At 47.9% G+C, this 14,135-nt stretch overlaps 1 protein-coding gene across 1 annotated transcript; it reads left to right on the plus strand.

Moving 5' to 3' along the window:
* Positions 1–10,159: 10,159 nt before the first annotated feature.
* Positions 10,160–13,388, plus strand: DKK4 (dickkopf WNT signaling pathway inhibitor 4; the record flags this gene model as incomplete). The annotated part of the gene is given in 5 exon segments (XM_082608618.1): positions 10,160–10,270; positions 11,284–11,325; positions 11,327–11,413; positions 12,033–12,231; positions 13,138–13,388. Coding segments are annotated over 5 exon segments (690 nt in total).
* Between the last annotated feature and the right edge of the window lie 747 nt (positions 13,389–14,135).

Raw genomic sequence — 14,135 nt, forward strand, 5'->3', positions numbered from 1 at the left:
AGGCAAAGATTATTTCCCTGCTGTGTGTAAGGCATTTCAGGCTAATAAGAGATAAGATAAATGCTCCCAAAGGACTCATAATGTAAGATTTGGACAAATACCTGCCGAATGAGGCAGAAGATGATAAATGTCATCAGCAAAGCAATAGAACTTAGTAGGCTAAACAAAATGAGCTTTGTAGTCAAAAGAGGCTGGGTTTGTATCTCACATCTGCCAACTCTGTGGTGTTTGGCGAGCAACTTAACCTCTCTATGCCTCTGTTTCTACATCTGTGAAACAGTAAAGAAGTAAAGAAAATAATGTAAAGAAAATAATGTATCCAGAGCACGTAACAATCTACCTGGCATATGGAAAATGTTCATTAGTTAATAACACAGATGAAAATTAATATGCTATAAGTGATTAAAAGCTGTACAGGCAAAACTACGTTTATTCACATACATACAGATATCAGAGCCACAACTTCAGCCTGTACTTTGGCACAGACCTGGACTTTGTCGAGTACAACAGGCCACTGAAGGCTGTAAAGAGCACTTTGAATGGGAATTTGGCAACATTCCTTCCTTGGGCTTCTTTATCCAAAGACCTTTCTTCCGAAGGGAACTGATAACACCAGTCCCAGGTCATGCACCAAGAGACCTCCTCTTTCTCCCAGCACCTGATGCAGGAAGGGGGTAAAAGAAATTGTTAAGGAAAACGGCGGCTGCAGAGGGAATCACTCCTTTGCTTGCCACCTCTCTGGCCCCGTCGGCTTAGCAGGATCCACGTTAACCCTCAACGTCCATATCAAGCCTCTGGCCTCTGTTGGCTCCGAACTAGAGCCATTGCTCACCCCCGACCCACAATGGGCTCTAAGCTCTTGGGAAGCATAGAAAGGACTTTCTCAGTCCAACTTCTATTCACCTGGCATTCTTCGCCTATAAAATGTCTAGAACCAGAATTTTAGGGCAGGGAAGGGGCTTTGGACTCCTTCATTTGTGACACATTTGCTACGTGCTTACTGCATACAGGACACCATGCTCAGAGCTGATGGAGGAGCACACGCCCAGACACATCCGTGTTGTGTGTGTCCAGAGGCCCTGGTGAGCAGGCTCCCAGCACAGGTCACCTGCTGTAGTCAAGGTAACCTGATCGTCTGCCTGTGTTACCTTTGTGAGAGAAAATCTCAGAAGGTTAGTATAGTTTTACCCTCAAAAATGAGAAGAAAAAAGAAAAACCCTAAGAACAGAAGCCCCACTGTGAAGATTTAGTAGCTCGATTGCCCTAAGTGTAAGGAAAATTAAGATTCTGAAGCCAGCGGTGTTATTTAATTCCCTGTTTCTTTAAAGAAAAAAGGGCCCACTTGTTTGTTTTCAAGGACTTCAGAATTCTGATGAAGGGTGAGGATCCCCTTGGCATCTTTGAAGAAGAGGAGGGACCAGCCCCATCCCTGGGCCTCCTCAAGGGGGCAGCAGAGCACAGGGACCCAGCGGTGAAAGCGCCTCGCTGTGCCAGGGATGGGTCCGGTGGACAAGAGGGGCATGGCTTGCAGTGCAGAGGGACAGACATCCAAGACTGTGTTATTGTATATTCAGGGTGTATATCATACCCTGAAATTCCATGTCTGAGGACCCTTCTCAAGGAAACAGACTCGTGCAAAGGTTCATCTTGAATAGCTTGAATGAATTACAGTAGTAAGAAATTAAAAACAACTTAATGGCCAACATTTAGAGGATTCATTAAATTATAATACACCCGTCTTCTGGGATATGGTACAGCCGTGTGCTCTGATAATATCTGATGATCTGGGGGAAAGGCGCAGTTAATAAAGGGGGGGGAGGGGGCTTCCCTGGTGGCGCAGTGGTTGAGAATCTGCCTGCCAATGCAGGGGACACGTGTTCGAGCCCTGGTCTGGGAAGATCCCACATGCCGCGGAGCAACTGAGCCCGTGAGCCACAATTACTGAGCCTGCGCGTCTGGAGCCTGTGCTCCGCAACAAGAGAGGCCGCGATAGTGAGAGGCCCGCGCACCGCGATGAAGAGTGGCCCCCGCTTGCCACAACTAGAGAAAGCCTTCGCACAGAAACGAAGACCCAACACAGCCAAAAATAAAATAAATAAATAAATTTAAATCATAATGGGCTTAAAAAAAGGGGGGGGGAGGAAACAAAAGTTTAAGTACAGTGTAATTCCGTGCATGTGTGTGTGTGTGTGTGTGTGTGTGTGTTACAGTTTTACTTTAAGAAGAAGCAAGGCAGACAGAGAGACTGGGTAGAGGAGGCCCACATAGGTAGATGTAGGCTTTAGTAATGGCTAATTGTGGACTGGTGATAGATTAATAATACATATATATATATATATATATATATATATATATATAAAATAAACAGATGCTGTATATGTGTGTGTATATGTACGTACATAGAAAAAAATCGGGAAAATGTTTCCAAAATCTGACAGTGACTATCTCTGCTGGGTCAGAGTATATGTGATTTTTATTTTCTTCACACTTCTCTGTATTTTCCAAAATTTCTAAAATTTGGAGACGTGTTTCTGTTATAATCAGAAAAGTTAAACTCACTTTCATAAGGTGGGGAAGTACCTAGGTTCATGAGAAGGGCATGCTGTTCCGTGGGCAATTTCCATCCAAAATTGGGAAATGCCTCTGGGATCAGTCCCTGAAATTTATTTAGGGCCTTCTGGGAGCTCCCTTCACGCTTGGCCACAAGGGGGCGCAAGAAACCAAGGTAAAGAATAGCTAACCCTGCTGGAGGGCAGGGGGCTTGGGACTCGAGTCAGGGTGATGACCCCTGTCCTCCCCTTGCCCCCAGAGCCTCATCCAAGCTCTCCATACGGTTGTGAACACAGTTATGGGGGCTTTCCTACCCAAGTTAGAGTCCAAGTTGAATGTCAAAAGGGCAGCAAACATTTACAAATTGTTTTTATGAGGAAACCAATTTTGTCAACGTTCCACATGTGGATTAGGGTACAGCCTGGCTGACACAACCTGCAAATTAGCTCATCTTAAACACTTGCTAGTGAAGCACTATGATCACTTATACGTGAAACATAAATTAAGAAAAAAGAGGATGGCATACTCATATGGAACCTAAAAATAGTTAATAGGCAGTGTCCCCTTAGTGAATATATAGCTGTGTTTCAGGCAACTTGATGTTTTGGGGAATGGCCTTAGGTTAGTGAGCTGTATGGTGTGGTGTAGAAGGAAGAATCAACTTTGGAACCAGAAAACTTATGTTAAATCCGAGGTCTGCAACTCACCAGCTGTGTGACCTTGGGCAAGTTACTTGACCTCTCTGAGCCTTGGTGTCTTCATCTTTAAAACGGAGATCCCCAGGAGTACACCATCCATCCAGATGGGGCCCACCCAGGGGGTTCCACCAGATGGCTTTCTGTGGCCAAAGTTCTGAGGAGGCTTGGACCACACACCACGGTTCACCATGGGCCGGAGCCAGATCGTGTCAGTGAGTCACACACATCACAAGCCCCAGGACGATGGAGCAGGCAGACACAGACTCACCCTGAAGGGGTGTGGAGGGGCTGCGGGGAGGGAGTCTACAGCTAGGGGCCCCTGGAGAACACCCCAGGGAGAGGCGAGGCCTGTAGCCCCACCCCTCCAGTGGGGACTCGGGAGCCCCTGTGTGCAGAGCTCAGGGCAGCCATTCACCACCCCACCTCACCCCCTCTATGGAGATGTGATTGACATGAACCACGGTGTAAGTTTCAGGTGTACAGTGTGATGATTTGATACAAATATATATCAAAATATAATTACCACAGTAAGGTTGGTTAAGGGTGTCCTTTACCTCATATAATTACCATTGTTTTGTTGTTTGTTGCCAGAGCCATTCATTTAGAAAAATTTACGTCTTCAGAATTGGGACTCCAGGCAGGTCTGGGATCTCCTAACGCTATGGGATTCACCCCCTACCTTCAAGGAAAAAGAATCAGACCCCAGGTAGGGTCCAAACCCAAAGACAGCAGAACCCATCTTGTCTGCAGGCTGGAGGATTCCCCTTTGCACGCTCCTTCCCTGAAACAGGCGTCCTGGGATGTGCGGACCGCCGCAGGGGTCCACTCTCCGTCCCTCAGAGTCATACACAGTGTCGCAGGGGGGCCTTCGTTCCTTGCTCTCCCTCTACAACCCTCCAGCCTCCCACTTAGAGACACCACTCCTGCTTACAGATCACACCCCCCCTCACCCACCCGGGCCTGGAGGCCACTCCCTGGCCTGGACGGCTGCCACGGGGTGATCCTCAGGTCAGGTGACCATGCCCCCAGGCTCTGAAAGGCCACCAGAACACCATTGCCTAGGACTGGACACAAGGGAAAAGAGGAATAAGCGGGGTTAGTTGTGGGGATGCAGAGGGAGGAGACAATAAGAGAATGAACAAAATGAGGCAAAAGAGAAAGACTCAAATGAAAAAGAATGTGGGGGACAAAGGTGGAGAAGGAAAACGATGAAATGAAAAGAAGAATGAGGTTGAATTCCACTCAGTTTTATAGGTTTCTGCTCTCCTCCCTGCAGTGTATTTACTATTAAATTACAGTCAGTAAAGAGAATAAAACAAACTGGACTCTGAAAATACCTTGCTTTGCAAGTCGGTGCTCCGTATGAGAGTTTCATAGAACCAAGGGGCTGAAAGGGCCTCGTGATCTCCTCTATAAACATAAATGTAATCCAGCTGAAAAAGAAACCACCCAAAATCGCCCACACATGGGGAGTGCATGCTGCTGGGACCCTCAGTGGCATCGGTGAAAGGATATCTGTTCCCCAAGTCACAGTGGTGCCGACACTGTCCCAACAGGCTGACTCCTGCTGTGACCTAAGATGAGTGACACTGTTTCCAGCGAATGTGTATCGAGATACGGTCAGCTTTTTACAAACCTTTTCTTGCCTTTTCATCCCAGCATCTGCTGTCACTACCCCCACCTCTGTGTCTTGTGTAACACGAGTGTGTCAGGGACTGCAGGACGCAGAGGAGGAAAAGCACTGCTGAGGCCTGAACGCTCGTGTCCCCAGATTCACGCGTTGCAGTCCTAACCCCTAGTGTGATGGTGTTAGGAGGGGGGCCTCCGGAGGTGCTTAGGTCATGAGGTGAGGCCCTCATGAATGGGATTCGTGCCCTTGTGAAAGAGGCGCCGCAGAGCTCCCTCTCCCCCTCCTCCACGTGAGGACATAGTGAGAAGGTGGCCGTTTACGAGCCAGGAAGCAGGCCTTCGCCTGACATAAACCTGACCACACAGGCACCCTGACCTCAGACTTCAGCTTGTATAGAAGCACCTGGTCCGTGGGATTTTTGTTACAGAGAGGTATGGAGAGTGCCCAGGAATGGGGTAGGGTGGACAAGGCATTTAGGATTGATGAGTCACACACAACATCATCTAATTTTTTTAAGCAAAAAGAAGTCAGAGCACAACCTTGACGAAGGAAGCTCGGGGCCCCTAGTGCTGTTTCCAGCTGGACGCCAGGTTGGGGTCAGGAGAACGGAGGCTGCCTTACGGGAAAGGCAGGTCCCAGCGCCACGTGGTTGGTTGGCCAACGCCAAAGGGAGCCGCTCACACAGACGCCGGTCTGCGTGGTGCCCCTGGAGTGAGCCTCATGGTGGCTGACCCCCCAACCCCTCCTCCCCGCCACCATCCCCCCCACCCCTGGCATCACACACTCCTGGAAAACTGGTCTGGAAGAGCCCTGCAGGCCGCGAGGAGCTGAGGCTGAGAGGTACGTGAGCTAGCCAAGGCCACACAGTTGGTGATGGGCTGGACCCAGTCTCCCAGACCGTTTCTGGAAGCGGGCCCGCCCTGAGGGGCAAGACATCTGGTAAACCCGCTTCCTGGGCCGGCAGCTATGTGCCTCCTGACCTCAGGTACCTCAGCGGCAGCGCTTACACCAGCGCTGTGATTATACAGATCCTGCAATCTTTGTCTCCCCTCATCAACCCGCCCCCTCATCTTTCATTTACTCACCATTTCCCGGGAGAGCCTGCCAAAGACCCGCTGGTTTCGGCTCTTTTGATTTGCTTTTAAGAAAACCAAAGTGTATGGAAATCACACTGGTGCCGACACAGGAGACGTAACAAATAAAACTGTCCGTTCCGGAGTGAACGTAACTCACGGCGCCGCCTCTGCCGCTGTCCCCGGAGGATGCAGGTGTCACACCCACACACCAGCCCACGCCGCACCTCCGCCCTGGCCAGGAGTCACCCGGGGGCCGGCATCCCCCGCCGTGCTGAACCAGGAGCCCCGGGGAATTTCTTCTCGAGAATTTTCATTTCCTCTGAGCTCAGTCAGTACTGCCCAGCAGCCCCCGGAGGCACGAGGAGGACCGGCGCGGGGTTGCCAGTTGACCCGCGGTCCTTGCCAGGGGGCGCCCCGTGGCAGCATCCTGGCCGGAAGTGCACGGGGGGGCTTCCTTCGTTGTGTGGCTAGCGGGGCCACGGCTCCCCGTGGGGGCAGTGGGCTCTGCATGTGCTCTGCTGTCTGTGCCTGGGAACTCCGGGCCCTGACCTAAGAGCAGAAAAAAAAAACGCCTTTTAAGCAGAAGCACTAATAAAGCCTTCCTCTCCCCACTGCTCCATCATCCCCAGTCATTGAGCTCAGCCTTAGGGCGGTAAGTGTGCCCACAAGGCAACCTGGCTGATGAACAGCGATCATTAGCGCGCAAGCAGCCTCAGCCGATATGAAAATACACCGAAAGTCATCTTCCAGGGAGACTTCTCGTACTTAGTTCCTCAAAATTGCTCTGGCTTTTGGGAGACCTAGAAATAATAGACTAATTAGGGGAGATTTTTCTTCGGTGCTTTGGGTTGCACATACTTCTCCTGAAATCCTCCGTGGGAGGGCTGTGCGTCATGCTAGGTCCTGAAGTTTACGTGAGGATGGAAAGTCCAGGCTTGGAAATGAGTGAGGGACATTGGTTTATAGAGTTTTATGAGTACCAGTTATGGTACCAGGCCCTCTACATGTATTCACACATTAAACCCTCAGAATATAGTCATTATGGGGAGGTCATGCCCGCTTTACAGTTGTGTAGATACAGCCTAGAAAGGTGAAGCACCTTGTTCAAGGGCACAAAGTCACTATAAATCCATTTATCTCTGCAGCCATCCATCACATAAAACAACTTATGGAGCTTCTATTATATGCCAGGCCCTCAAAGCATGAGGATACAAAGATGAACAGCTATAGCCCTGCCCACCCAGAGCTTATCACCTCGTTGTAGAGACAAAGAAGTACCCACTCACAATAGAGTTTTATAAACACCATGGTGGGCAGCTGGATGCCTGGGAGAGTGGGGGAATCGGGGGCTATAAGGGAGGCCAGACTGGTGCTCAGATCAGGTCGGCCTGACTCCAAAGCCTGCACTCTTACAAGGCCGAGAGAAAGTCAAGCGGAGACAGAGACAGAGAGGAGCCTGCTTTTCGGTTTTGTTGCCCTGTTTGTAGCCTCCTGCATCTGGTGTGTCTGCATCCTCACCCCTCTCGGTCTGTGGGAGCATCGCTCCTGGAAGACACGGAGGTTAATCTTCCATCTTCCATGTTAAGGTACCCAGCAAAGCCTTGATGATTTGGATCGCGTTTCTCCTGGCCTCTGTCACCCTTCCCCCACAATCTGCTTTCCATCTCGAATTCCGTCTTCAGTGCCATAGCCATCCACCTGTGTGTGGAATTAGAAACGTCAGGGTAACCTCAGCTCTTCTGTCTCACTCACCCGCCACCCCCCACATCAAATGATAGGGACTCCAGTGCACAATCCCACCCTTGGCTGGTTCTCACTGTCACCGTGTCACTGCCTTACACTGGCCCTCCTCTGCCTCCTCCTCCTCCTCTTCATTGGCCCAGCATCCACTTTCAACCCACTGCAACCCTAGCTCCACACCGCCACCAGCACTGCTTTCCTAAAAAGCAAATTAGATCCTGCCATGTTCAAGTTCAAATATCGCGCCGATGACTTTCTACTGCATATGAAATAATACCCGGTGTCCTTTGCCTGTTATCAGGTTCCTCACAGTCTAGCCTCCGCTTGTCTCTCCACCATCTGCCCCAGCCACACAGATTCTCTAGAACCAAAATGCACCTCCCTTCCCCGGCACACACGTCACCCTCTGAGCCTGGGGTAAGACCATCCCCTACTTCTCAACCTAGGAAACTCCTATTCATCCCACAAAACCCAGCTCAGATGACCCCACCTCTGTAGAGGCATTCCTTCATTCCTCCAGAAGGTCCAATCACACCCTCCTCTGTGATCCTTCAGCCCCACATTTCTATCTTTATCTTAGTGCTTGTTATAATATATCAAAATCATCTCTACATGTAGATCTTCTTGGACACCAACCCCTCAGGGGCAAGGACTGTGCTTTATCTTTTATTCCCAACACCTATACATAGGTTCTGTTAAGTACAAAGTACTCAGTGAACGTTTGGCTCCAGTCCTTTTTGTCTGTGTGTTTTGCCAGAGGCCTCTGGTGCCCTGGTATTCTCTCTTCTGTTAGGGAACAGGAAGCAGGGAAACCCAGCAGAGAGCGAAGCCTGGAGCTCTCTCCTTTATGTTTGGCCATAATTGTCCAACTTCAAAATAAATTCTGTAACACCCCTAGTCACCAGGAGTATCCTACTCTCAAAGGGTGTTTGATGCTCTCAGTTTACATGAAAACAAGTAGTACTTGCAGAAGAAATAGCTCCGCTGTGCCACACGATGGGGACAGGCATCCCACCCCAGGAAAAGAGCCAGGTAACAGACCCTCAGGTCACCTGCCCCAGCCACTGGGCACCAGGCGTCCCTCGAGGCTGGGAATGGTCCCCTGACACAGAATGTCCAGGTACCTCTTGACGGACTGATGTCAGGTGTTTCTGGAGGAAGACCCAGTAACACCAAGGTCACCATTGATGGCATAGATAAGGGGCACTGGTAGATTTTAAACGGCGCCTTACACCCCAGGTACGGGGATGAATTTACCCTGAGAACAAAGCAAACAATGAAGGGATTTGGGGACCCAGATCTACCCTTAAAGGACTTAGGCAGTGATAAGCACATGTCTAAATCACTCGACTTCGCTAACGGTCTGGCTGGAAAAAAAAAAAAATCAGAGAAAAAGGGATGAAGCATTTTTTTAAAAATTCAAATTAGGAAACTTGAAAATGCATGAAATCCCATCTGAAATGAGTTACAGTCTTGGAGCCTGTTCTGCTTAAGTCACTTCAACATCATATAATGCAAATTAAATCCATTGCTCATAAAATACACCTAAACTTCCTATTAAATTGTATAAAACTGTATATAAAATGGGCTTTCTGCGGTTGTCCCTATCATTAAAAAATGGCAATTTTTATAAATCATTATCTTCCTAATTAAATAGCCCTAACATCAAACAGTTCCATTTTCATTTTAAGGAGAATTATTTTCCAATTGACATTTAGTCAGGACAGGTGCTGTTACATTCACAGCTCTTAAGCTATTGGGATTTTTACATCTGAATACCAGAGACACTCAGTGGGGCATTTTGTCTCTTTTCTATCTGTCTTCACTGTCTGAGCACAGTGTAAAGTTTCTCAGTATAGTTTTTGTAACTCATTAGTTTTTGGCATCCCGCAGAGCGTACTGGCTAACAGGATTCATTCTTTCTTGGAGCACAACTAGCTGTGAAAACAGACCTTAGAGCAGACTCCCTCCACCCTCACAGGATTACAGAAGGTAGGACAGGCAGGTGATTATCAGAGTTCGCTTTTGATACAGACATCCTGCTCTTCTGCTGGCCCTTTGAACTGACTCTGCTATGCGCTACTTAAGAGGAATTCACCCCCTGGAGGAGCAGCGGCTGCAGCCCTGCCTCTGCTGCCCCTCTATTGAGTCCTTGTTTTGAACTATTGATCAAACAGATTTGAGGGGATTTGTTGGAGCCTGTGTGGGGTAAGAAGGAAGGAAATGAAGGAGGAAGGAGGAGGAGAGAAAGGAGGGGGTGCGTCTATAAACAGTTGCAGAGGGAACCCTCCGGTCAGACCTCGCTCGTCCGATTTCACACACCTTCCTCCAATGAAGATTTGCTTGTCTTTCAGAAAAAGCAATCCCAGGCGACTTGCCGAGTTCCCATTTTGGCAAAAGCTCCATCGTGGGCTCAGAGCAGCCCAGCTTCGAGGAGGACACAGGGAGGGCTGAGAAGGTCCAGGATGGTGGTGGTGGTCCTGCTGCGGCTTGGCTGGCTACGCGCCCCCCTGGGAGTCCTGGTTCTGGATGCCAACAACATCAAGAGCTCTGCGGATGCGCAAGGGGCCCGGAAGGTAACGCTCGGTAGAGGAGGAGGAGGGCTGGGCGCTGGGCTCGAGTGAAGCCATCACGCAGATGAGCATCTGAAATGGCTCATCTAGATGGTGGGCTGGATTGAGGCTGTGGAAGGCACCCTGGAAGAATCCAGTCGCTTTAGCATGAACTCACCAGATGAGCCAAGTGGCTTTTCAGGGCATTGAGCTATCAATTCACCTATAAATCAGGGAGTAAGCTAACATTTAGAAAGCTATACACCACGTGCCAGGCCTTTTATACATACTATCTCATTTCCTCCTCCTCAGAGCTTGAGACAGCTATCACATCTCCTAAAGACAGATGGCGGAAGTGGGCTCAGAGACGCTGAGGAATTTAACCAAGGCCACACAGCCAGGGAATATGGGAGTCAGAAGTTACATGCTGCGTGCCAACCCTCTCACTTCACAGAATTGTTTTATAGGAAATGTTTCATATACATATGAAAAAGCATCAACCGTAGATGAGAAAACTCGGTATCTGTTTCTCTGCAAATGAGGCATGACTAGAAATCAAAGGATGGTTGGGTTGGCCCACAGAGGGGCCTACGTGGCAAATGGTGACTGATGTGATGCACTGGAGTAAAAAGGTCAAATAGGGAGGCCACAAACACCAACACTTCATTAAACTATCGCACAGCATCTAGAGCTTCTAGATACATATCAAAAAATCTCATAACCGTCTCGAAGACACACGTGGGAAAACATTTTCTTCCATTTTCACAGAGAGCATAAAAGATGAAATTCTATGTTTAAAAGTAGGACAATTTTTCAGGCACAAATAACCTTTGCAGCACATAGGCCTCTTCGTTGGTGATTTGCTCTCCCCTTTGTGAAAGAAAACCAATTCTAGTGAAAAGTCAAGATGCTGCTTGAGGTTTGCCTCAGCGTTTAAAGTGCCTCTCTTTTTGGCTTTCTCCATCTCCTGCCTGGAATAAAAACTCTTCACATCTCGCTGGATTCCCTAGCCCTGCGACAACAGCTTCTCTTTACAGGGTTCACAGTGCGTGTCTGACAAAGACTGCAACACTGGAAAATTTCTGCCTCAAACCCCAGGAGGAGAGGCCATCCTGTGCTACCTGTCGTGGATCACGGAGGTGGTGCCAGCGGGCTACCGTGTGCTCTGTGTGAATGGTGAGTCAGCACGAAGACTTGCAGGACTGCAGCGCTTCCAAAGAGCAGACACAGCATCCGGGTCTCTTTTTTTTTTTTTTTTTTTTGCGGTATGCGGGCCTCTCACTGCTATGGCCTCTCCCGTTGCGGAGCACAGGCTCCGGATGCGCAGGCCCAGCGGCCATGGCTCACGGGCCCAGCCGCTCCGCGGCATGTGGGATCCTCCCTGACCGGGGCACGAACCCGTGTCCCCTGCATCGGCAGGCGGACTCTCAACCACTGCGCCACCAGGGAAGCCCGCATCCGGTCTCTTAGACTAGGGTATTCCACGACAGGCACTCTCTAAAGGCTCCCAAGTGGTTCTCCGCAGCTGCCTCTTCCCGATGCAGCAAAATAGTTTCTCTCCCGGCAACAGTTCTTGCCAACAACTTGGAGATGATTTTAAAGCAAGGGTTCAAGTTGGAATCTTTCAAGTTCTTCTGTTTTCACTTAGATTCCATTAATTACTTAAGCACCTGCTTTGCCATATGTGAGATGTAAATATTTAGTGCCTGTGTCCCGGAAATCTAGAAACTTATACAGAAACTGAAGGCGGAAGGACTGCCAAACCCCGTGACAGTCTGATAATGAGCCTGTGTGGGGTTCTCATCCTCTAACTCCACCTGCTTGTCTCTCAGATGTTTGCACGGCAACGGAAGATGCAACCCCAATACTGGAGAGGCAGATGGATGACCAAGACGACACAGATACACAAGGAACAAGTGAGCACCCAATTCAGGAAAACAAACCCAAGAGGAAGCCAGATATTAAAAAATCACAAGGCAGTAAGGGTAAGAGCAGCATTCTGAGCATATATATATATATATATATATATATATATATATATATATATATATATTTTTTTTTTTTTTTTTTTTTTTTTTTAAGAAAAACATTTTCTCCTCCTTAGGCTCTTAAGGATAGGCTGAAACTGACTTATGCCTCTCCACCCCTGAAACACCTAGGGAGCATGTCCTATTTCCAATCTCTTTCCGTAAACAGCTATGGAGATCATGGTGGGAAGAGCACAAGGTAGTTGGCAGGCCAAGAGGACGGGGGATACCTATAATAACAGGCTGATTAGCAAGAAAGCCTTTAATTGTTAAATTAAATTTTATATGCACATCTTTTTACAGCCTATAATTTAACAAATAGAAATTTCCCTTTCTAGATCCTCAGAATACAAAATAAAAGAGAGATGAACACAGATGCAATAACTTTTCATTCTTGGACAAAATATAAACTTCACTAAGATGCTTTTTACAGAATTGTAGTCTCAAATTCCAATCTTTGACATAAAGCAGCTAGGATTTTGAAGGTGGTGAATTGGCCATTCTTGTTTGTTGAAGATGGCTAATCGCCCGCCTGTGTAAGCAGTGGTCTCTCTTTGGGTCAGTACAAATCCCATTTAATAAAACACTGATGAGTGATACTTATTTCACGTCTCAAGACTGGAAATCCCATCTTTCTTTAATAAATGTTTTAACTTTATAAAGCAGTAAATTCTGTTCGGGAAGACTGAGATGTCCACTCCATTGTTGCTTTCAGCCCAGGAGCCAGGCATGCTGTTCTATCTTTACTTTGCGACCTTATCCTACACCCCACGCCCTAACCCAGTCATGCCCTAACCCAGTCATGCCCTCACAAGCCACCATTCCCCCTGCTTATTACTAAAGCCCGTATCAATCTTGTTACAGGACAAGAGGGAGAAAGCTGTCTTAGAACTTTCGACTGTGGACCTGGACTTTGCTGTGCTCGTCATTTTTGGACTAAAATTTGTAAACCGGTCCCATTGGAGGGACAGGTCTGCTCTAGGAGAGGGCACAAAGATACCGCGCAAGCTCCAGAAATCTTCCAGCGCTGTGACTGTGGTCCTGGACTATCATGTAGAAGTCAGGCAACTGGAAATCAACAACACTCACGGTTAAGAGTGTGCCAGAAAATCTAAACGGCTGCACGTCTTCAAGCAGAAGTCTCAGACAAGAACTTAAAAATCTTCCCATACAAATAACTCTTAAAATCAAATCTTGTAGTAAGTGAAACAGACTGAGCTGAAGAAGCTGCCTTGTGATGAATGGAAACTAGTTTGGGCTTGTTGTCTATTTCTGCAGAAAAGTGATGTGATTCTATAACAAATTTAACTTTGATCTAGGGATTCAGTTAGTTCAAATAAATCTTTACGTAATTTCTGGTTAAGTTATGTACCTGACAGTAGTTAGCAGGGAAAATTATCACAGCAAATACTTTATTTTTCCTTAAAACTCCCATTGTTTATAATCATTTATTTCTTGGAAGGGAAATACCGTTTTGCTACAAAATAACTTGGTTAATAAAGAAGTAAGATTCAAAAGGTAGTATCTTATGTTTGTATAGCCCACCACAAGTTACAAAGCATTTTTACATTATTTTGTTTTCAATAGCTCTACGTACCATTTGAGAACTTCCTATATTTTGTATTTACATAATTTCTATATTTCAAAGCTAGGGCTTTCAAGGAGTGCTTTACTTATACATTTTTTTTTTTTTTTTTTTTGCGGTACGCGGGCCTCTCACTGTTGTGGCCTCTCCCATTGCGGAGCACAGGCTCCAGACGCGCAGGCTCAGGGGCCATGGCTCACGGGCCCAGCCGCTCCACGGCATGTGGGATCCTCCCAGACCGGGGCACGAACCTGCATCCCCTGCATCGGCAGGCAGA

Source organism: Mesoplodon mirus (genome assembly GCF_964341445.2).
Source record: "Mesoplodon mirus genome assembly, chromosome: 20".
NCBI lineage: Eukaryota > Metazoa > Chordata > Mammalia > Artiodactyla > Ziphiidae > Mesoplodon > Mesoplodon mirus.